The sequence below is a fragment of the Scomber scombrus genome, chromosome 12 (assembly GCF_963691925.1).
Source record: "Scomber scombrus chromosome 12, fScoSco1.1, whole genome shotgun sequence".
NCBI classification, from domain to species: domain Eukaryota; kingdom Metazoa; phylum Chordata; class Actinopteri; order Scombriformes; family Scombridae; genus Scomber; species Scomber scombrus.
In genome coordinates, this window is record NC_084981.1 from 27,962,035 (window position 1) to 27,987,812 (window position 25,778).

A 25,778-nucleotide genomic window follows, 5' to 3' on the forward strand; every position below is an offset into this window, starting at 1 on the left:
TACAAGTCAATGGAGAATTCACCAACTTCTCACTTGATTTCTAACCTCAGTAAACGTTTTCAAAATGTGTTTATGGTCTCAATCGCTAGTTTAAAGCCTTCTTCAATGCTGTATGATGTTCATTTGGGACATTTTGGCCTCCCTGATTTTATATTTGACGATAAAGCAGGGTATGCATTAGGGCGTGGCTACGTCGTGATTGACAGGTTGATTGGTTCACAGGTTCAGGAGGGCACCTCATGCTCCTCCTGATGCCCATATAAGTAGAATCCCTGTTTTTATTTTTCACGGCATGCACCTGAAATTTTCAAGAGGGCGCTGCTCTGAACCGATACTATTGGCCTCCGAGCAGCAGTCCACAAACCAATGGGTGACGTCACAGATGTTACATCCATTTCTTAAGTACAGTCTATGATTATACTGTACCTAGATATATAAATGGTAACAATCAAGGAAAAGACAAAGAATAAAGTAAAGAGGAATCTGCAAAAAAAAAAAAGATCACATATAGGTCAAATTAGAAGAATTAACTGAATTTAACCACTTGTGAATCCACATTTCACTAAATCCTCCAGTTACTACCTTCATCTGAGACCAACCATGTTAATGAGCAAGTGATCCTGCTAATTAACTGTTTAGCGAACCAGCTTCATCTCTTCCAGGACGATGGTTGTCCAGGTTACCAGAGGGATTTTTCCCCTCATGCTCAGTTTGTTTCTAGCGGTCTCATCTCCCATTTGGCCCCTGACTCCTGCAGGTAAGACAATCAGTAATCAGTGTAATCTTTAGAGAGCATGTTAATCTCAAACTTATTTAATCAAATATGATAAAAATCTGCATGTTATTATTAGAAAGTAGGAAAAGACCTGACATCAAATCTTTTTTTTTCTTTTTTTTTTTTACAGCAATGTCTTTTTTCATATTTTAACCTTTTTTCGGGTTTTTTATACTACAGTGCACTTTTACTGGCATGTTATACGTTTTTGTTTTTTTTGTTTTTTTTAACCATTGTATAGTTAAATATGTGTTTCTATGTGATGTTACATGTGGCTGTCCTAAGTGTGGATGTAGGTGCTGTAAATCAAGTATCTATTTATCTATCTATCTATCTATCTATCTATCTATCTATCTATCTATCTATCTATCTATCTGTCTATCTATCTATCTATCTATCTATCTATCTATCTATATATCTATCTATCTATCTATCTATCTATCTATCTATCTATCTATCTATCTATCTATCTATCTATCTATCTATCTATCCTTTAAGTCTTTGTCAATCAATTTGTTCCTAATGACTGCATATCATTGTTTTCTGTGTCGTTTTAATTAGTGCTTTAAAAAAAAGCTGCAAGCAGACAATAGAAAACACTCAAATGTCAATACTGCAGAATGAACAGTTCTTCAGACATAGAGTTATAGTATGTGACATGTTTAAATCAACCTGCAGTATCTTCCATCACTAGTGGCCTTCCAGCTGCCACCTTGCCAGCTCGTCAACCAGACGGTGTCTGTGGAGAAAGAGGGCTGTGCCACGTGACGTGTCACCCGGTGGAAACAACCATCTGCAGCGGCCACTGCATCACCAAGGTACACTGTCTGCAATGCATGAGACAATCAGTCTGAGATGCTGTGTAGGCTGAGAGTATTGCACTGCAAAAAAAGTAATGAAATAAGGAATATATTACTTAAAATAAGCAAAATGATCTGCCAACAGAACAGGAACGTTTGACTTGGCAAGATTTTTTAAAACAAGTAAATATATCTAGCCTCAAAAACCCTTAAGATGTTTTAAAACTGGTGTATTTATACTAAAAACAAGTAGATCTGTACTGATATAAGGAAAATATTTAAGACGTATTTCAATATGTAGGAAAATGTGCTTAAATTCAGCATATGCTAGTGCCATCATCTTCCAATAAGGTTTTATGTTAGGCAACATATCTTAAAAACAGTACAGCTACACTTAAAAGTCCTAACATGTAGTTTTTGCAGTGTGTGGCATTAGTCTTTACTCTTTACTTGTGCTTCCCTCCAGGACCCTGTCATCAAGATACCGTACAGCAAAGTGTACCAACATGTGTGCACGTATCGGGATTTTTACTACAAGACCTTTGAGCTTCCCGACTGTCCTAGCGGTGTGGATCCCATGGTCACCTACCCCGTGGCTTTGAGATGTCACTGCAGCCGCTGTGCCATGGACACGTCCGACTGCACCTTTGAGAGCCTGCAGCCCGACTTCTGCACGAATGACATACCTTTCTACTACTAGTTGTTGCATCTTATAACACAATAAAAACTAAATACAGATGCAAAAACTGCTCTTTTTGTAGGTTGTGCTAAATAAAGGTTGTCACGCAGAGCAAAGAGTGATGTTTCAATACCTAGGACCATAACTGTAGGTGCATTCTCATGAACAGGAAGACTGAGGGTTGCTGTTGCATAAAAGATCTTATCAGTCTGTGAGAGCATGGTGTATGAAACTGGAGTGCAAAACCAATTTTGTTATCAGGGTTATAAAATGAGCACTGATCTTTGGCAATAATCTTTAAAAATGAATAAATGAATCTTATGTTTGTATGTTCATTTTAAAAAGCGATGTGACATAAAATGTACCTTTGAAAGCCAAGTGTGATGTTGTGTTCTCTGCATGCAAACAGACTACAATATATATGTTGAGTGATGACACCCAGTAGCTTTGTGATTATCTACATCTTATCTGAGGAGGAGAGAAAAAAGCTAGGCAGGCAAGGATGTATAAATAGTCAGAAGTTAAATGTTAAATGCTCACCTTTTTTATTTTATTTTTTACTAAACATTAAACCTAACATGCTGTGTTAAACTGCACAGTTGGTACATTATGTTGCCATTTAAATACTGCAATTTGGAAACTTGAAAGCAATATCAATTTTATTTCTATCTCAATTTTCAAAAACAGAGTTACAAAATCAGGGGGAAAAGACAAAGGTTTCAGTTAACAAAGCACATATTACAGATATGAATATAAAAATCAATACAAATGAGTAAAACATAAAGTAAATGAATAAGTAAAAACCAAAATAAAAACAAATACAAACATCACAATTAAGAATAAAAAGCATCTGTATACAACATGCCTGATCTCGTGTCTACCTCTCTACCATGAGCTTGAATAAATGTAAAAGCAGCCACAACCTCACACATGTAAAATAATGTTCTGCAATCTGTCCTGGATGTAGATCCCTAAGAAATGAGCCGTAATGGCTGCTACAGGCAACTAGTTTCTGTGTTTACTTTCATTAAGACTCTGAAACAAACAATTGAAGTGAAACTTTGATTCAGTCCTCATTTTCCTAAATCTATATAACAAGGCTGGGGAGTAAAACGTGAGCATGACCCATAAAGCCGCATTTATTTGAAATATACAATGTTGAAATTAGGGTTAGGGTGCTCCTTTAACCAACATGCCTAAATATATCCATAAAAAAAAATTGCTGATGCAGTATGTGAGCTTAATTTTAAAGAGACAGAGCTTCTACAGAAACATTTGTTTTTAATTGACTGTCAGGTGTCTTACTGTATATCAGTGACGATCTTGTCCACCTTGCTTTTGTATTTTCCTTAATTTCTCCCTTTCTTTACTATACTAGCTTCCTCTACCTACACAGAACTGACTGTCCTCATGCTATCATCATTTACAGCAATGGTCTGCTGCTGTTGTGTTTCCATCTTACAACAACACAGAGAAGCTAAAATCTTGTCTATGGCCCCTTTTCTCATGAACACATACAGAACCAAGTCTCCAAGAGGATTGAAGAAGATGAATGCCAAAGGGTCAGTCATAGTATAATCGGGTGTTATGGTACCAATTATGAAAGGCAGAAACAGCAGTGTGTAATTAAGCAACACCAGAATTGTTGCTCCAACAATTCGTCGTTTTTCCTCAGAGGAGACCGAGATGGCAGCAGACAGGCCTTTAAAGATCCCAACCACAGAGAAGATGAGCACGGGGAAGGGGAGGAGAAGGATTACTGCAATGGGCATGGGTCCACCCTGACTTAATATGTCAGAACAGATAACGACCAAAGCTAAGACCCAGACCACAACACAGACCACCACTGAGACCTTCATGGTTCGTCTGGAGCGGTACCACAGAGGCCAGGCGATGAGCAAATACCTGTAATACAAGATAGAAACATAGATCATCTGAATATCATCAGTTCCAGCATAATTGGGACCTCAACAATGTTAGTTTGAATGTGGGGTTGTGACGGTTCCTCTGCTTTGCTGCTCTTGTTACTGCTGTGTTCTGTCTGCAGGGGAGGTTCCTGATTAGCAGGATGAGACACACCTGGACCCAGTGTGCCAGGCTCTCCTCTCCCCAACACTCCTGCATTGCTTTCTTGGTTCATTTACCTTGTCTCACACACACACACACACACACACACACACACACACACACACACACACACACACACACACACACACACACACACACACACACACACACACACACACACACACACACACACATCTACTTCCTAGATGACTGGTTTTACAGACTAACCCTACCTATCTGTTGTTTCCTGTTAATTTTCACTATTCTGGTTTGACTATATTTACTCTTGCAGTAATGAATACCTGTGTGATTCCCCTTTTTATTGTCACAGGGGTGAAAAGTTCATATTCAAGCTGTAATGAGCTGCTGGAATGTAGGCTGCAGTCTGTGTCAGATCATTTGAAGTAGTTTCCTTTATGATCCAGCAGAGGGCAGTCTAAAACTTCCCCAGGTCAACCTGTTGCATGCCCTGTTGACCTACTAATAAACAAAGGTAACCAAACACCAAACTATCTGAAGAGCTGTGTGTGGAAGTATTTTGGGTTCAAAGTCAGGATCAAAGATAAGGCTATTAGTCCACTCTGTAAAACATGCTAGCTAACCAACCCACTGAGCCAGTGGAGGTGGAGGCAACACAGAAGAGCAGAGCAGCACCAAATGTACAACCTCATTTGACTGCATATTATTCAGCACACTCAGTCTGGCGTCAGCGACATTCATATTAATAAATTAATTGCAAGTCTTCACAATTTTGTTTAAACATTTTTGAAAAAGTGACAACCCTAGCAAGTACACACATAATAAGAAAACAGATAGTTACCTTTCCAGGGAAATACAGACCATGAAGCCGACACTGGCCATTATACCAATGAGGTGAATTAAGAAGATGATGCTGACCCAATCAAGCTTGGGTTCTCCCAACATTGTGGCCATGCAACAGAGCTGAATAAGGTCAGAGATGAGGAGGTTGATGACGTAGATTGGAGCAATGTGATTATGACGTACCTGCAGGTGAACATGAATAGAAAAAGCACTTCAATTGTAAACATGCTGCTCTGAACTTAGTCATGTCTCTGAATATTGTGTTCTCCACAAAACAAAATGTAAAGCAGTGTGTGTTTCCACAAGTTCAATCAATTTAAGAGAATATAATCTAGGACATGGCCAGGTTACATGTATAAACATACACCTGTAACTAAGACTGAGCAACATCTTGAAATTATTTGATTAATTCAAATGATTTTTTGTGCACAATAATGTCTAAATTGTATAACTGCGTTATTACAAATGAACAAAAAGGTTGTTTTAAGTCAAAAAGTAACACAGATGGTAACTAACCATATAAGTCCTAACGATACTACTAAATAATAATACTAAATACTATAAAAACCTAATGAAAACACCCTGATCAGTAAAGACTACTGATTGATCCCTATATTAAAAACTTTAAAAAAAAAGTTAAAAATTATCCCATCTATGACCTACTTTGAGTTTTGACTTTGAGTTTATTAAAGGGCACCTTTACAATTAAATTAGCATTATTATTATTAAATACACCTGCCTTTAAAGGACTATTTTTTTAAGGACACTCATTTTTGTACATTTTTTTTATTTCTTCTTTGTCAACAAATGTCATGTGCAGAGCCAAACCACCAAGCATGTGTGCATGTATCCAAATCTGATTTATCTTGATCTTAAATAAATTACAGTAACCAGGAACAAAAGAACATATCATCCAGTGCGGCTGTTCATGTTCTTAATAGTTTTTAGATAACAGCAGAGGTCTACTGAACAGAGGAAGATATATTAGGCTTTAGAAACACGCACAACACTTGTAAGTGGGATCAGTTAATTACTGGTTTAGCTCTGCACATGAGATTTGCTTAAAATAAGACAAATATAGAAAATTGCCAGCAAAGTCCTTTAACCCCAAAATCTTTTAAGATCCTTCACTATATAATATCTGGTATAATGTACGCACCAGATAATACAGATAGTAGATGGCCAGTATGATCAAAGGAAGACAGATGACGATGACGATCCAATACACAATCTTTAGCTCAAATGGGAGAAAATCATAATCATGATAATAATCATAATCATAATCATGAGAGCTGTTGTTCTGTAACGTGTTGTTGCTGTGCAGTTCCTCCATTCTTCAGAGTCCTATCAGGTTGTGAAGAGGAGGACATATTAAAAAATAAATAAATATATATATATATATATATATATATACATACAGTGAACCCGAAACATTACACAAAACATTCAAACAGAAATGTGCAGTTAACTAATTTCAGATTCAGTCAAATGTCAGATACAGTATATTCTAATATATTTCTTAGCAAACTGATAGCATCATTGATCAAATGCACTTCAGTAGTAAGTGAACACATCACCTTTCTGCATATTCATCTTAATTACTCTTTCAGTTTTCTTGTGCTAAATTTCTACATGTACCAATACCTCTGAACTGTCTGTTAATCAATAAGAAAGTGATAAATGTAGTAAATGTACCTTTGAAAGCTGCAGGACCACAACCTGAATGACTTCTGTATGCTGATGTCTGTTTTCTGTCTTCTGCATCCAGTCAGTGTGCAGAATATATCCACTGTGTGTTTGGTGTATGTCGACAGATGACATGCACTTCTGCATCATGGTTTCTTAATAACCAATGTCTTCCTGTGGTTTTTCTATGAAAAGACAGTTTGGTTTTACTAAGTAAGCTTATCTATGTGCACATAGCATCCAACAAAAAGGGAAAAAAGTCAAGCAAGCATGAACATAGTGTAATTAAGTAAGCAGAGTTAATTTAAATAGCACCTTTCCAGATCAGATATTACAAAGTGCTTCACAATACAAGATGAAAGACATAGTAACATATCAATAAATTAAATAGGTAGAAGCGGCAGAAGATGGATGGATGGATGGACTATAAGATCAATAGATTAAATAGGTAAAGTAGCTATTTGACTACACAGATCCTAAATCCAGTGGGAGATAGTTCCATAATGTAGAAGCCTCAATTTTAAAGGCACAATCACCTTTAGTTTTGAGTCTGGAGTGAGGAACAACCAACAAGATATAATAAGATATAGTGCACCTTATATTGAATGATCAAGGCTCCAGTCTGCCTGTGATCTGACCTGTTTCACTACAGGCAGATTCCTCTCGCTTGTAAAGACAGCAGGAAAATAAAATGAATGAATCAATAAATACAAACTGTGGATCCAACATGAAAACTGTTTTGGTTCAGTAACTTTCTGCTGTCGGTCAGCCTGGTGAAGGCCGTCCGCTGTCCCTGCTGAAAGATGGCTGGTTTTGTTAACAGAGACGTCCAAAAGTATGTCTTGCTTCCTATCTGGATTCCAGTTAGAGGCTTAGTGTGAAGAACACAGGTCACAACATAAATAACTCCTCTCCCTCGGTCTGCAAGGAGCAATGGGAATCAGTACCTGCAAGGTGCATATCAGACCCAAGTGAAGTTAAGTATGAAAATGTATAAATGATTGTATGAACTTCTGAGAGGTTAAAAATGCTTAGTGACAGTCATAGAAACCATGTTTGTGCATCTGAACAGTGTGTTCTGAGTATTAAATGAAGTGTGACAGCTTTATAATAAAAACTTTATAAATACTACTGTATTGAGACTTTGTTTCTTTCCTCATTGATTGGAGCACACATCTCTTTTTTAAATGATCCTGTTTACTGAAGCAGCTGGTGATGTTCATATTAAAATCTATAATAAAATGAGTTGAATCCGTTAATCATATTTAGAAACAATATGTACGTATATGAGTGAACGAAAAATGTGTGAGTGTGTCTTTACATCAGTCGCGTTCTCAGAGCTTCATGCTTGCAACACTTTTTCTTCCGTTTTAATCTTAATTTTAGGGTGTTACATAATCACAATTTCCTAAAATGTGAAAAGAAGAAGAATAAAAAGCAGCTTTATAAAACATGCCTGATCTCTTGTCTACCTGTCTACCATGAGCTTGAATAAATGTAAAGGCAGCCAGAGCCTCGCACATGTAAAAGTCCAGCTCCTTCACAGGCTCAGTCTCCAGATATCAAAGAGTGCAGAAAGCCTCCTTACTGTAAATACACCTTTAAAAAAAAAAAAGTATTCTTTCTCTTACTTCTCTTTTTTTGACTTCCCCACTCGGCTTTTGGTTACAGCCATCACTGTCAATTTCCAGCTAAGTGATCATTTTCCCCAACCACCAGATGATACAATCTAACCACAGTGCATTGTGACATGCTGACCAATCGTCACTTTACCAGCCGTCAATCGTGGGACTTTATTTGCTTTGCATAAAAACAACAATAATAATCAACATCAAGACAGTGTGTCTATTTCTGTGAGTATTTTTTTCTCACATCACAGATGGTAGATCCGGGCCAGCTTGTATCTCTTTCCTTTCTATTTACTTGAATTTCTCCCTTCCTTTACTCTGTTAGCTTTCTCTGCCAACACGGAGCTGACTGTCAACATCAGAGGTCACTAATAGGCATATAACTGATGAAATATTGAGCATTGTTAAATTTTGCTTCTCCAGCTATTACAGTAAAAGTGGAGCGGCCCTCAGGAACTCACAGACCATTATGCATGGCAATAATCTCCTCACGTGACGCTAATCATCCAATCAAATCCTCTGCTTTCGGAAATGCGGAGAAACTCGACTGTCAGCAGAGAGGTGGCAGATAAGAGGTAACTATTTCACATGGAATGCTAAAAAAAAGGGAAAGTGGACAATGAAAACAGAGCTTTTAATCCAGAATGAACAGGAAGCTACATGTTCATCCGTCCAGAGGCCAGCTCAAGACCTCAAGTTCAGTGTAAATACTAATAAATGAAGTATACTGTGTTTATTTGACAGTCTACAATCTAGCCACTAGACACAGATGCTGATGTAACCACAATGCTACTTCAAGGTACTGCAAAATAACAAGGACATTATGATGTTCTGGACCTTCACATAACCCTGGTCTACATGCTGTCATCATTTACAGTGATGATCTGCTGCTATTCCTGTTGTGTTTCCATCCTGCAACAACACACAGAGGCCAATAGCTTGTCTATGGCCCCTTTTCTCATGAAAACATAAAGAACCAAGTCTCCAAGAGGATTGAGATAGATGAATGTACGAGGTGTAGTTGAAGTATAAGTTTGTGTTATGCCCAAAATGATGAAAGGCAGGAACAACAGTGTTTAATTAAGCAACACCAGAATCGTAGCTCCAACAATTCGCCGTTTTTCCTCAGAGGAGACCGAGATGGCAGCAGACTGAGCTTTAAAGGTCCCAACCACTGAGAAGATGAGCACAGGGAAGGGGAGGAGGAAGGTGACTGCTGTGACCATGGTTCTATCGTGACTGAATCTGACAAAACAGCCAGTAAACAAAGCTATGACCCAGACCACAACACAGACCACCGCTGAGACCTTGATGGGTCATCCGAAGCGGTACCACAGAGGCCAGGCGATGACCAAATACATGTAATACAAGATAGAAACATAGATCTCAATATCATCAGTTCCAGTATAATCAGGACGTCAAGTATGATTCAGAAATGTGATCAGACACATGCAAGTACACACATACTGGGAAAACAGATAGTTACCTAGTTAGGATGCCTCCCGGATGCCTCCCGGGTGAGGTGTTCAGGGCACGTCCCACCGGCAGGAAACCCCGGGGAAGACCCAGGACACGCTGGAGAGACTATGTCTCTCGGCTGGCCTGGGAATGCCTCGGGATCCCCTGGGAAGAGCTGGACGAAGTGGCTGGGGAGAGGGAAGTCTGGGTTTCCTTGCTTAGGCTGCTGCCCCCACGACCCGACCCCGGATAAGCGGAAAGAAGATGGATGGATGGATGGATGCTTTGAGATCAATTTTGGAAGGTTTGGAAGTGTGCAGGAAGTTAAGTATGAAAATGTATAAATGGTTGTATGAACTTCTGAGAGATTAAAAATGCTTAGTGACAGTCATAGAAACCATGTTTGTGCATCTGAACAGTGTGTTCTGAGTATTAAATGAAGTGTGACAGCTTTATAATAAAAACTTTAAACACTACTGTAGTTAGACTTTGTTTTTTTCATCGTTGATTGGAGTACACTTCTCTTTTTTAAATGATCCTGTTCACTGAAGCAGCTGGTGATGTTCATATTAAAATATGTAATAAAATGAGTTTAATCTGTTAATCATATTTACAAACAAAATGTACGTATATGAGTGAACGAAAGATATGTGTGTGTCTTTCCATCAGTCGCGTTCTCAGAGCTTCATGCTTGCAACACTTCATCTTCCGTTTTAATCTTAATTTTAGGGTGTTGCATAATCACATTTGCTAATTTCTTAGCAATGTGACACATGTGACTCTGCTTCCTGAAAGATACTGTTTATATGTGTTTGTGTGTTTTAGACACTAAAAGTAAAGTGAGGATGCCTTCAAAAATAATGTCTTTAATGGTTTTTATTAATCAGTTAACTTGTTATAAAGTTGAATAAACTGCAGAAACTTAAATTAAATCAGTATTTGTTGCCACTGCTCTCCTCTCTTTCTCACAGAGCCGAGGAGGAAGCTTTGAATACTGTGTGTTTACAAATACCAACCAACAAATCAATCAATCAATCTTTATTTATATAGCGCCAAATCACAAAAAGTCATCTCAAGGTATTTTACATATAGAGCAGTTATAGACCGTGCTCTTTAAATTCAATTAAAGTCCTGCATAGTAACACTTTAATAATGTGTTGTATTTTAAATGTTATATTATCCATTGTGTCAAATAGTCATCTTCATATCAGTGTGCATATGAACAGGAAGCTACATGTTCATCCGTCCAGAGGCCAGCTCAAGACCTGTATGTCTCATACGGTCTGAGACGGTGGCCAAAAGCTTTCTGTAATGCACTTTTTTTTTAAATGCCATCTTTATTTGATATAAGAAAAGAAAATGTTCTCATCACATTCTTTTATATTCATATTTATTTAAATCCCACAAGTTCAGTGTAAATACTAATAAATGAAGTATACTGTGTTTATTTGACAGTCTACAATCTAGCCACTAGACACAGATGCTGATGTAACCACAATGCTACTTCAAGGTACTGAAAAATAACAAGGACATTATGATGTTCTGGACCTTCACATACCCCTGATCTACATGCTGTCATCATTTACAGTGATGATCTGCTGCTATTCCTGTTGTGTTTCCATCCTGCAACAACACACAGAGGCCAATAGCTTGTCTATGGCCCCTTTTCTCATGAAAACATAAAGAACCAAGTCTCCAAGAGGATTGAGATAGATGAATGTACGAGGTGTAGTTGAAGTATAAGTTTGTGTTATGCCCAAAATGATGAAAGGCAGGAACAGCAGTGTGTAATTAAGCAACACCAGAATCGTAGCTCCAACAATTCGCCGTTTTTCCTCAGAGGAGACCGAGATGGCAGCAGACTGAGCTTTAAAGGTCCCAACCACTGAGAAGATGAGCACAGGGAAGGGGAGGAGGAAGATGACTGCTGTGACCATGGTTCTATCGTGACTGAATCTGACAAAACAGCCAGTAAACAAAGCTATGACCCAGACCACAACACAGACCACCGCTGAGACCTTGATGGGTCATCCGAAGCGGTACCACAGAGGCCAGGCGATGACCAAATACATGTAATACAAGATAGAAACATAGATCTCAATATCATCAGTTCCAGTATAATCAGGACCTCAAGTATGATTCAGAAATGTGATCAGACACATGCAAGTACACACATACTGGGAAAACAGATAGTTACCTAGTTAGGATGCCTCCCGGATGCCTCCCGGGTGAGGTGTTCAGGGCACGTCCCACCGGCAGGAAACCCCGGGGAAGACCCAGGACACGCTGGAGAGACTATGTCTCTCGGCTGGCCTGGGAATGCCTCGGGATCCCCTGGGAAGAGCTGGACGAAGTGGCTGGGGAGAGGGAAGTCTGGGTTTCCCTGCTTGGGCTGCTGCCCCCGCGACCCAACCCCGGATAAGCGGAAAGAAGATGGATGGATGGATGGATGCTTTGAGATCAATTTTGGAAGGTTTGGAAGTGTGCAGGAAGTTAAGTATGAAAATGTATAAATGGTTGTATGAACTTCTGAGAGATTAAAAATGCTTAGTGACAGTCATAGAAACCATGTTTGTGCATCTGAACAGTGTGTTCTGAGTATTAAATGAAGTGTGACAGCTTTATAATAAAAACTTTAAATACTACTGTATTGAGACTTTGTTTCTTTCACTGTGATTGGAGTAAACTTCTCTTTTTTAAATGATCCTGTTCACTGAAGCAGCTGGTGATGTTCATATTAAAATATGTAATAAAATGAGTTGAATCCGTTAATCATATTTACAAACAATATGTACGTATATGATTGAACGAAAGATATGTGTGTGTCTTTCCATCAGTCGCGTTCTCAGAGCTTCATGCTTGCAACACTTCATCTTCCGTTTTAATCTTAATTTTAGGGTGTTGCATAATCACATTTGCTAATTTCTTAGCAATGTGACACATGTGACTCTGCTTCCTGAAAGATACTGTTTATCTGTGTTTGTGTGTTTTAGACACTAAAAGTAAAGTGAGGATGCCTTCAAAAATAATGTCTTTAATGGTTTTTATTAATCAGTTAACTTGTTATAAAGTTGAATAAACTGCAGAAACTTAAATTAAATCAGTATTTGTTGCCACTGCTCTCTCTCTCTTTCTCACAGAGCCGAGGAGGAAGCTTTGAATACTGTGTGTTTACAAATACCAACCAACAAATCAATCAATCAATCTTTATTTATATAGCGCCAAATCACAAAAAGTCATCTCAAGGTATTTTACATGTAGAGGTCTAGACCGTGCTCTTTAAATTCAATTAAAGTCCTGCATAGTAACACTTTAATAATGTGTTGTATTTTAAATGTTATATTATCCATTGTGTCAAATAGTCATCTTCATATCAGTGTGCATATGAACAGGAAGCTACATGTTCATCCGTCCAGAGGCCAGCTCAAGACCTGTATGTCTCATACGGTCTGAGACGGTGGCCAAAAGCTGTCTGTAATGCACTTTTTTTTTTAAATGCCATCTTCATTTGATATGAGAAAAGAAAATGTTCTCATCACATTCTTTTATATTCTTATTTATTTAAATCCCACAAGTTCAGTGTAAATACTAATAAATGAAGTATACTGTGTTTATCTGACAGTCTACAATCTAGCCACTAGACACAGATGCTGATGTAACCACAATGCTACTTCAAGGTACTGCAAAATAACAAGGACATTATGATGTTCTGGACCTTCACATACCCCTGGTCTACATGCTGTCATCATTTACATGATGATCTGCTGCTATTCCTGTTGTGTTTCCATCCTGCAACAACACACAGAGGCCAATAGCTTGTCTATGGCCCCTTTTCTCATGAAAACATAAAGAACCAAGTCTCCAAGAGGATTGAGATAGATGAATGTACGAGGTGTAGTTGAAGTATAAGTTTGTGTTATGCCCAAAATGATGAAAGGCAGGAACAGCAGTGTGTAATTAAGCAACACCAGAATTGTTGCTCCAACAATTCGCCGTTTTTCCTCAGAGGAGACCGAGATGGCAGCAGACTGAGCTTTAAAGGTCCCAACCACTGAGAAGATGAGCACAGGGAAGGGGAGGAGGAAGTTGACTGCTGTGACCATGGTTCTATCGTGACTGAATCTGACAAAACAGCCAGTAAACAAAGCTATGACCCAGACCACAACACAGACCACCGCTGAGACCTTGATGGGTCGTCCGAAGCGGTACCACAGAGGCCAGGCGATGAGCAAATGCCTGTAATACAAGATAGAAACATAGATCTCAATATCATCAGTTCCAATATAATCAGGACCTCAAGTATGATTCAGAAATGTGATCAGACACATGCATGTACACACATACTGGGAAAACAGATAGTTACCTTTCCAGAGAAATACAGACCATGAAGCCAACACTGGCCATTAGACCAACAAAGTAAATTAAGGTGATGATGTCGTCATGCCCAGGGGCGGGCTGGGGCAGCCCGGGAGCTTGGCTTGGAGAGTCCTTTTATCTGATCGCACGAAGGACGCAAGTGGAACCGTAATTTTAACCCAAATACTTTTATTGGCAGTATAAAAACCATCAGAGCGTGTGTGAGTGTGTTTAATGATATAAGCAATAAAAAAAAAGCAGCTTATCAAAATCAAAGCAAATATTTAGAAACAATACTTCTACTGACTTCAACTGACTTCAATTGACTACTGACTTCATCACTACTGCTGTACCTAGACTGCTGACTTGACTTTTCTTTTTTTTTTGAAGAAGCTCTGAATATCTCTGCTTCTCTTCATAGCTATTCTCTTAACATCCCAGGGGGAAATGTAATTCAATCACTCAATCAATCAATCAATCAATCAGTCAGTCAATTTGAAGTAATAGCTATAACTACAAACGACAAGCAGGATCATTGTCAGATTGGGTTAGAATCAGTGTGCAAAATACAGGTGTTCGTGGGGCTCTGGAACCCCTTAAATAACAGCTTTGACTCCATTAAAATGTCAAAAAGAAAGGAGGTGTCAACAATGTGCCTAATTATGTCTATTTATAGTATCTACAAAGTTTATTTTTACATAACTACCGACATCTTCGATCACTTTTAATAACACAATTAACACATATTGCATCTCAAGCATTTGTGGTATTTGAATGCAATTTGCTCTGCCTCTGACTATTTAAATGTCTAAAAATATGTAAACTGATAATTGCTAACTGATACAAACAAATAGTCCTTTATCTCCGAAAGAAAAAAGTCTTTAAATCACAGAGCAAATAAATAAATCACAGTATGTTCTTGTGTTATAGCTACTTAAATCTAGACTGTCACACTATATTTCACACACTGGTTGGTCAGAAATATAACATTAGCTCTATTGAACACACACATCTGCAAAAAAAACCCCTCAGTCTTCCGTCCAGAAAACAGTGTTTCATATTTCATGGCGGTATCCAAATAACAATAAAAAAAAACAATAAATGCTTAAATAAACGCTGACGTTAAATGCTTAACTTGGTTTGCAGGCTGCTAAGCTAGCTAGTGCAGTGTAGTTCGTCTTTTAGCTGCTACTTAGTGCTAGATAAAGTTTTTCCTACACATACAGAGGGAACTACGACATAACTAAACATTAAATTACCGTCCATACCTCTCAATCGACAGATTTCAGCGTTTTCATCCAGCAGTTGACGTTGTCACTGTGACCGTCATCCTGCTTCATTAACGGCCAGACCAGCAGCAGCAGCAGGTGCAGCGTGTTTATCTCATGGCTCACCTATCAGACCTGCATGGCCAAACGTCCGCTGAGCAGAAATCAGCTCAGTACGACCATTACTGTGTTAGTTAAAAATGTAAAACTGGCCCTAAATCAGCTGATCAGCTGTCATCTTTTATTGACAGCATTTCTCTTGTTTCTTGTGTTGACGAACTTCCACGTGCAGCTCTTCAGATGGTTTGGTGTTGTAGTTGTCCATTTAGGACAGCTCTGCTCACTATAATCCTCCATTTTAACAATACAATTTCACACTAACATTACCTCAGTTCATTGATAGATCAACAGGGCATGCAACAGGTCGAGCTGGTAAAGTTTAAGAGCGCCCTCTGCTGGATCATAAAGAAAACTACTTCAAATGGTCTGACACAGACTGCAGCCTACATTCCAGCAGCTCATTACAGCTTGAATATGAACTTTTCACCCCTGTGACAATAAAAAGGGGAATCACACAGGTATTCATTACTGCAAGAGTAAATATAATCAAAACATTATAGTGAAAATTAACAGGCAACAACAGATAGGTAGGATTAGTCTGTAAAACCAGTCATCTAGGAAGTAGACGAGTGACTGTGTGTGTGTGTGTATGTGTGTGTGTGTGTGTGTGTGTGTGTGTGTGAGTGTGTGTGTGTGTGTGTGTGTGTGTGTGTGTGTGTGTGTGTGTGTGTGTGTGTGTGTGTGTGTGTGTGTGTGTGTGAGACAAGGTAAATGAACCAAGAAAGCAATGCAGGAGTGTTTTGGGGAGAGGAGAGCCTGGCACACTGGGTCCATGTGTGTCTCATCCTGCTAAACAGGAACCTCCCCTGCAGACAGAACACAGCAGTAACAAGAGCAGCAAAGCAGAGGAACCGTCACAACCCCACATTCAAACTAATGTTTAAATTTAAAATAAGCAGTGACAGCCCTAGTACTTGCATGTGTTTGATCATTAATTATCAATGTATTTCTGAATCATCCTTGAGGTCCTGATTATACTGGAACTGATGGTATTCAGATGATCTATGTTTCTATCTTGTATTACAGGTATTTGCTCATCGCCTGGCCTCTGTGGTACCGCTTCAGACAGACCATAAAGAGTTCATTGGTGGTCTGTGTTGTGGTCTGGGTCTTAACTTTGGTCGTCAACTGTTTTGTCCTATTCATTGACAATAAACTCCTTCTCATTGGAATAATCCTTCTCCTCCCCTTCCCCGTGCTCATCTTCTCTGTGGTTGGGATCTTTAAAGGCCTGTCTGCTGCCATCTCGGTCTCCTCCGAGGAAAAACAACGAATTGTTGGAGCAACAATTCTGGTGTTGCTTAATTACACACTGCTGTTTCTGCCTTTCATAATTGGTACCATAACACCAAATTTTATTACGACTAACCCTTTGGCATTCATCTTCTTAAATCCTCTTGGAGACTTGGTTCTGTATGTTTTCATGAGAAAAGGGGCTGTAGACAAGATTTTAGCCTCTGTGTGTTGTTGCAGGATGGAAACACAGCAGCAGATCATTGCTGTAAATGATGATAGCATGAGGACAGTCAGCTCTGTGTAGGGAGAGAAAGTTATCAGAGTAAAGGAAGGAAGAAATTCAGACAGTCAATTTAAAAGAAAAAGTTTCTGTAGAAGCTCTGCCTCTTAGAATTTAAGCTCATATACTCATTTGCAACAGCAAATGTTGTGTTTTATGGTTATATGTAGGCATGTTGTTTATATGATAATTCCAGTTTATTTCATTATTGCATATTTCCCATAAATGTGGTTTTATGAGTCACGCTCGCTTTGCAGCCTTATTATAGAGATTCAGGGAAACAAGAACTCAATCAAAACTTTCCCAAGACAAGACAAGACAAGATTTTAACATTGTTAATTTCAATTGCTTGTTTTGAAGTCTTAATGAAAGTAAACACAGAAACTAGTTGCCTGTAGCAGCCATTACGGTTCATTTCTTAGGGATCTACATCCAGGACAGATTGCAGTTTCTTTACATGTGTGAGGCTGTGGCTGCCTTTACATTTATTCAAGCTCATGCTAGAAAGGTAGACAAGAGATGTTGTATAAAGATGTTTTTTATTCTTAAATGTGATATTTCTATTGATGTTTTCATTTTGGTTTTTACTTAGTCATTTACTTTTTGTGTGTTTTATTCATGTATATTGATTTTATATTCATATCGGTAATAGTTGCTTTAATTGACACCTTGTCTTTTTTTCCCATGACTTTCATTACTTTATTGTATGTTATGTGTGTACAGCACTTTGTAACTCTGTTTTTGAAAAGCACCATATAAATAGTTAAAATGATGATATACTATTCAAATGCATTCCTGCCTATCTTTTTTCCCCTCCTCAGATAAGATGTAGATAATCACAAAGCTACTGGGTGTCATCACTCAACATATATATTGTAGCCTGTTTGCATGAAGAGAAAACAACATCACACTTCTGCAGCTTTCAAAGGTAAAATTCATGTCACATTGCTTTTAAAAAAATGTGTGTAGTGTTGACTCATAAATGAAAAGTACACCAAAGTCTCAACAATTGCTGTTTACTTAGGATGCAACAGAAAATAACAAAACATAATTCAGTAACAACTTAGCACATGTACAGGGTAGTAGCCATCTTGGAAATTGTATCTCACTCTAACTCTACTGCGTATCACCGTCTTTACATCACTACAGTGCCGCCTTGTGGTATAAAGTAGCAATTACATAAATGAAGAACAACAATGTGCATACAGTTATTGTTAACATTGCTCTGTGGATAGATATAAGTACATAATGTTTATGACATTTATAACATACGATTTATAAGAAAGGTAACAGAAATAAATGAATATGCACACTGATATACAGATGAATATTTGACACAATGGATAATATCACAAGCTTTTAAAATACAACACATTATTAAACATGTACTATGCAGGACTTTAATTTGAATTTAAAGAGCACGGTCTATACCTCCTCTATATGTAAAATACCTTGAGATGACCTTTTTTGTGATTTGGCACTATATAAATAAACATTGATTGATTGATTTGTTGATTGATTGATTGATTGATTTGTTGGTTGGTGTATTGGGTCCTACTCTGCTGGAGACACAACAGCTGAGAGGACGTTCCTGTAAAGGTATCGGTATCGGAAATTAAGATATGGACAATATCGGAATATCGGCAGAAAAGTCAATATCGAGCATCCCTAGTTAAGATGCTTCTTCATAAATTAACTGATTAGAAATGTACATAAACAATTGTAACATAAACCAAACAAATCTTAACTCCAAACAAAGTATATACTATAAAGTAATGTTATGTAAACCTTCTGCTGGATCACACTCGTCTCTCACTATCTCCTCCTCCTCTGGGTGTGGCTGGTCAACTGTGGGAATACACAGATATCTGAGAAATCTGAGACATCAATAGGCTGGAGGTTCTGCTACACACACACAGATATGTACACTACCGGTCAAAAGTTTTAGAACAGCCCAATTTTTCCAGTTTTTTATTGAAAAAAGGTTTTCAAGCTTACCATCTTGGTCTTTTTCCCTAAGGTAGTTGTGTGCTTGGACTTATGTTTTGGGTCATTATCTTGCTGTTGGATGAACCCCTGACCAACTACGTGCATATCAGAGGGTTCTGCATGGCATCGCTGCAGAATGCTTTGGTAGCCGACCCTGGATCCAGAAAAACAGCCCCAGACCATCATGCTTCCTCCTCCATGTTTAACAGTTAATATCACACACTGAGGAACCATCCTTTCTACTCCATGTTGGACAGTTAATATCACACACTGAGGAACCATCCTTTCTACTCGACGGCGTACAAAACTCCTGCGTGATGAACAGAATATTTAAAATTTTGATTCATCAGTCCATAACACCTTCTTCCAGTCTTCAGTAGTCCATTGGTGGTGTTTCATGGCCGAGGCAAGCCTCTTCTTCTTATTCTGATGGCTTTCTTGCTGCAACTCGACCTGTCAGACCTGCAACTCGAAGTTTTCTCTTCACAGTTGAAACTGAGACTTGCTTACTACGACCACTATGAAGCTGTGCTTGAAGCTGTTGTCCTGTGAGCCGCCTATCACGCAAGCTGTTGACTCTCAGAAACTTGTCTTCTGACTCTGTTGTGGCTTTGGGTCTGCCAGAATTTGACACCTTGACTTTCTTTGCAATTTCTCTGTAGGAAAGACCTACACTTTTAAGTCTTTTTGTATAATTTTCAGTTTTAACCTCACCTTTTTTTTTTTTTTACCTCTGGCAGTTCACCACTTACCTTTATACCATTTCAAGCTATTCATTTGACTTGAACGGCTTGAATTTCAATAAAAAACTGGCACAATTGGGGTGTTCTAAAACTTTTGACCAGTAGTGTATATATATATATACATATATATATATATATATATATATATATATATATATATATATATATATATATATATATATTTATATATATATAACTCACTACTCACAAAAAGTCAGGGATATTCGGCCTAAAATCCACTATAACCTTTACAGGTGAACTTAATGTGACCTTCTCTAAAATTTTGAATGCACATGTCCAACAGTTCAATGTTTCAGTACTTTCTGCACAACTTGCTGTTCTCTAACAAGGAGCTTACCGGCAAAATTCACAACAGGTGTTTGATCCATGAATCAACCAATACATTTCCTGATTCAATTAGAATTGGTATTTAAACAGAATTGGTATTTACAAATCTAACTCCATATTGCTCACTGTCTTTATTCATACTATAGCTCACTCAACCACAACTGTTCTCTCTCTCTCTTTCTCTGTCTCTGTTTCTCTTTCTCACAGAGTTGAGGAGGAGGCTTTGAATACTGCAAATACTCCAATACACCAACCAACAAATCAATCAATCAATCAATCAATCAATCAATCAATCAATCAATCAATCAGAAAATCAACGAAATCTTTATTTATATAGTGCCAAAGTCATCCCAAGGTATTTTTCATATAGAGCAGGTATAGACCGTGCTCTTTAAATTCAAATTAAAGTCCTGCATAGTACATCTTTAATAATGTGTTGTATGTTAAAAGTTTGTGATATTATCCATTGCGTCAAATATTCATCTGTATATCAGTGTCGCTATACCTTTTTTTTTTTTTTTTTTTTTTTTCATCGTGTACTTTACTATGTAGCTGACAGCACTTGGAAATCAGCACTACAGCACTTTAACCCCTTAAATGTCCATATATCTACCACTGTCATTCATTATGATCAATCAAAACCACAATAACACCTATGTACCGGATTCTTGGCTGCAATTGGGTACATTTACGTTTTTAGTTCTTTGAAAAATGTAGAATGATGTACATTGTCCCTGTGGAGAAATGAATAAATATACATCAAGTGTGCATATTCATTTATTTCTGTTACCTTTCTTATAAATCATATGTTATAAATGTCATAAAACATTATGTACTTATATCTATCCACAGAGCAATGTTAACAATAACTGTACGCACGTATGTTCATTTTTAAAAAAGCACTGTGACATAAATTTTACCTTTGAAAGCTGCAGAAGTGTGATGTTGTGTTGTCTGCATGCAAACAAGCTACAATATATATGTTGAGTGATGACACCCAGTAGCTTTGTGATCATCATTTTAACTATTTATATGGTGCTTTTCAAAAACAGAGTTACAAAGTGCTGTACACACGTAACATACAATAAAGTAATGAAAGTCATGGGGAAAAAAGACAAGGTGTCAATTAAAGCAACTATTACCGATATGAATATAAAGTCAATATACATGAATTAAACACATAAAAAGTAAATGACTAAGTAAAAACATAAATGAAAACATCAATAGAAATGTCACATTTAAGAATAAAAAGCATCTTTATACAACATCCCTTGTCTACCTTTGTAGCATGAGCCTGAATAAATGTAAAGGCAGCCACAGCCTCACACATGTAAAGAAACTGCAATCTGTCCTGGATGTAGATCCCTAAGAAATGAGCCGTAATGGCTGCTACAGGCAAGTTTCTGTGTTTTCTTTCATTAAGACTTCAACACAAGCAATTGAAATGAACAATGTTAAAAATCTTGTCTATTTGGAAAGCTTTGATTGAGTTCTTGTTTCCCTGAATCTCTATAATAAGGCTGCAAAGCGAGCGTGACTCATAAAACTACATTTATGGGAAAAATGCAATGATGAAATAAACTGGAATCATCATGTTAACAACATGCCTACATATAACCATAAAACACAACATTTGCTGTTGCAGTTGAGTATATGAGCTTAAATTCTAAGAGGCAGAGCTTCTACAGAAACTTTTTTTTAATTGACTGTCTGAATTTCTTCCTTTACTCCTCTAACTTTCTCTCCATACACAGAGCTGACTGTCTTCGTGCTATCATCATTTACAGCAATGATCTGCTGCTGCTGTGTTTCCATCCTGCAACAACATAGAGAGGCTAAAATCTTGTCTATGGCCCCTTTTCTCATGAAAACATACAGAACCAAGTCTCCAAGAGGATTGAAGAAGATTAATACATAAGGGATAATCGTAGGATAATTTTGTGTCATGGTACCAATTATGAAAGGCAGGAACATCAGTGTGTAATTAAGCAACACCAAAATTGTTGCTCCAACAATTCGTCGTTTTTCCTCAGAGGAGACCGAGATGGCAGCAGACAGGCCTTTAAAGATCCCAACCACAGAGAAGATGAGCATGGGGAAGGGGAGGAGAAGGATTACTGCAATGGGCTTCTTTCCAAAGACAATTAATCGGACAGAACAAGTAACGACCAAAGCTAAGACCCAGACCACAACACAGATCACCAATGAGACCTTCATGGTTCGTCTGGAGCGGTACCACAGAGGCCAGGCGATGAGCAAATATCTGTAATACAAGATAGAAACATAGCTCATCTTAATATCAGTTCCAGTATAATCAGGATGATTCAGAAATATGATGAGACACATTAGTTTGAATGTGGGGTTGTGACGGTTCCTCTGCTTTGCTGCTCTTGTTACTGCTGTGTTCTGTCTGCAGGGGAGGTTCCTGATTAGCAGGATGAGACACACCTGGACCCAGTGTGCCAGGCTCTCCTCTCCCCAACACACACACACACACACACACACACACACACACACACACACACACACACACACACACACACACACACACACACACACACACACACACACACACACACACACACACACACACACACACACACACACACTCATCTACTTCCTAGATGACTGGTTTTACAGCTTACCCTACCTATCTATTGTTTTCTGATTATATTTACTCTTGCAGTAATGAATACCTGTGTGACTCCCCTTTTTATTGCCACAGGGGTGAAAAGTTCATATTCAAGCTGTAATGAGCTGCTGGAATGTAGGCTGCAGTCTGTGTCAGACCATTTGAAGTAGTTTTCTTTATGATCCAGCAGAGGGCGCTCTAAGACTTCCCCAGGTCAACCTGTTGCATGCCCTATTGACCTACTAATAAACAAAGGTAACCAAACACCAAACCATCTGAAGAGCTGTGTGTGGAAGTATTTTGGGTTCAAAGTCAGGATCAAAGATAAGGCTATTAGTCCACTCTGTAAAACATGCTAGCAAACCAACCCACTGAGCCAGTGGAGGTGGAGGCAACACAGAAGAGCAGAGCAGCACCAAATGTACAACCTCATTTGACTGCATATTATTCAGCACACTCAGTCTGGTGTCAGCAACATTCATATTAATACATTAATTGCAGGTCTTCACAATTTTGTTCAAACATTTTTGAAAAAGTGACAACCCTAGCAAGTACACACATAATAAGAAAACAGATAGTTACCTTTCCAGGGAAATACAGACCATGAAGCCGACACTGACCATTACACCAATGAGGTGAATTAACAAGGTGATGGCGTGGAACAGAGGACCCTTGGGTTTTCCCAACAATGTGGCCATGCAACAGAGCTGAATGAGGTCAGAGATGAGGAGGTTGATGACGTAGATTGGAGCAACGTGATTATCACGTACCTGCAGGTGAACATGAATAGAAAAAGCACTTCAATCGTAAACATGCTGCTCTGAACTTAGTCATGTCTCTGAATATTGTGTTCTCCACAAAACAAAATGTAAAGCAGTGTGTTTCCACAAGTTCAATCATTTTAAGAGAATATAATCTAGGACATGGCCAGGTTACATGTATAAACATACACCTGTAACTAGGATTGGGCAACATCTTGAAATTATTTGATGAATTCAAATGACTGTTTGTGCACAATAATGTCTAAATTGTATAACAGAGTTATTACAAATGAACAAAAAGGTTGTTTTAAGTCAAAAAGTAACACAGATGGTAACTAACCATATCAGTCCTAACGATACTACTAAATAATAATACTACATACTATAAAAACCTAATGAAACACCCCTGATCAGTAAAGACTACTGATTGATCCCTATATAAAAAACTTCAAAAAAGTTAAAAATTGTCCCATCTATGATCTGTTTTGAGTTTTGAGTTTGAGTTTCTTAAAGGGAACCTTTACAATTAAATTTGCAAATAACAGTTATTTTCATTACTTATTAAATACACCTACCTTTAACACCTGCCTTTAATGGACTTGACCAGTATTTTTTGTACATTTTTCTTATTTCTTCTTTGTCAACAAATATCATGTGCAGAGCCAAACCACCAAGCATGTGTGCATGTATCCACATCTGATTTATCTTGATCTTAAATAAGTTACAGTAACCAGGAACAAAAGAACATGTCATCCAGTGCGGCTGTTCATTGACATGTTCTTAATAGTTTTTGGATAACAGCAGAGGTCTACTGCACAGAGGAAGATATATCAGTCTTTAGAAACACGCACAACACTGATAAGTGGGATCAGTTAATTACTGGTTTAGCTCTGCACATGAGATTTGCTTAAAATAAGAAAAATATAGAATATTGCCAGTAAAGTCTTTTTAACCCCAAAATATTTTAAGATCCTTCACTATATAATATCTGGTATAATGTACGCACCAGAGAATATAGATAGTAGATGGCCAGTATGATCAAAGGAATACAGATGACGATGATGATCCAATACACAATCTTTAGCTTAAATGGGAGAAAATCATACTCAAAATCATAATAAGAGCTGTTGTTCTGTAACGTGTTGTTGCTGTGCAGTTCCTCCATTCTTCAGAGTCCTATCAGGTTGTGAAGAGGAGGAAATATTAAAAAATAAATAAATATATATATATATACATACAGTGAACCCGAAACATTACACAAAACATTCAAACAGAAATGTGCAGTTAACTAATTTCAGATTCAGTCAAACGCAGATACAGTATATTCTAATATATTTCTTAGCAAACTGATAGCATCATTGATCAAATGCACTTCAGTAGTAAGTGAACACATCACCTTTCTGCATATTCATCTTAATGATTGTTTCAGTTTTCTTTTGCTAAATTTCTACATGTACCAATACCTCTCAACTGTCTGTTAATCAATGAGAAAGTGATAAATGTAGTAAATGTACCTTTGAAAGCTGCAGGACCACAACCTGAATGACTTCTGTATGCTGATGTCTGTTTTCTGTCCTCTGCATCCAGCCAGTGTAAAGAATTGTGTGTGTTTCTGTAACAATAAAGCACAACAATACAGACTGATTAGTAATTAAGAATCTAGCATGGATATCAAAGCAAACCTAAGCCATAATTTACACACATAACAGCTAACATACAGAGCTGAAAGCTAGTGAGAATGGTGGAAAATGAGTGAACACTGAATAAATTCTCAAACAGCACAACATATGAATTTCTGTCACTAGAACAGTCATTAATTAACAATGTTGCACTGTACATTTGTATTTATTTGAAATGTATTTATTTGGATAAACCCCTTGAGATGCATCATCTCATTTTCGAGGGGGTCCAGACATATAAACAGACATTGATTCAACATACAAACATAGACTAGACAATAGTCTATTCCTGTATAAGCAACAGAAAATAGCAAATAAAATGTGCAGAAAAATTATCTAGCATGATGCAATAGCATAACATTCATAAACTATTAGAGATCTAGCAGAGCATAACAAACATAAGGAATCTGTAACTCACATTTTTTGGATTTAAATATAAAAGTGCATTAGA

General features: G+C 37.8%; 3 protein-coding genes and 1 pseudogene across 3 annotated transcripts; 1 reads left to right on the forward strand and 3 right to left on the reverse strand.

Annotated features, from left to right (window-relative positions):
- The first annotated feature begins 666 nt into the window (after nt 1–666).
- On the forward strand, nt 667–2,275 carry LOC133991529 (gonadotropin subunit beta-2-like; annotated as a pseudogene).
- A 1,367-nt stretch (nt 2,276–3,642) lies between these two features.
- LOC133991550 (G-protein coupled receptor 4-like) lies at nt 3,643–6,476 on the reverse strand. Its single transcript, XM_062430005.1, has 3 exons — nt 6,303–6,476; nt 5,142–5,326; nt 3,643–4,159 (listed from the first exon to the last, which is right to left on the reverse strand). Exons 1-3 carry the CDS (start codon nt 6,474–6,476, stop codon nt 3,643–3,645), a joined length of 876 nt encoding a protein of 291 aa, XP_062285989.1.
- A 7,206-nt stretch (nt 6,477–13,682) lies between these two features.
- LOC133991551 (mas-related G-protein coupled receptor member X4-like) lies at nt 13,683–14,983 on the reverse strand. Its single transcript, XM_062430006.1, has 3 exons — nt 14,978–14,983; nt 14,279–14,403; nt 13,683–14,151 (listed from the first exon to the last, which is right to left on the reverse strand). The coding sequence occupies exons 1-3, from the start codon at nt 14,981–14,983 to the stop codon at nt 13,683–13,685; spliced, it is 600 nt and encodes a 199-aa protein (XP_062285990.1).
- A 4,007-nt stretch (nt 14,984–18,990) lies between these two features.
- On the reverse strand, nt 18,991–24,813 carry LOC133991552 (ovarian cancer G-protein coupled receptor 1-like). The gene is made up of 4 exons (XM_062430007.1): nt 24,655–24,813; nt 23,470–23,657; nt 21,993–22,518; nt 18,991–19,023 (listed from the first exon to the last, which is right to left on the reverse strand). The coding sequence occupies exons 1-4, from the start codon at nt 24,811–24,813 to the stop codon at nt 18,991–18,993; spliced, it is 906 nt and encodes a 301-aa protein (XP_062285991.1).
- Between the last annotated feature and the right edge of the window lie 965 nt (nt 24,814–25,778).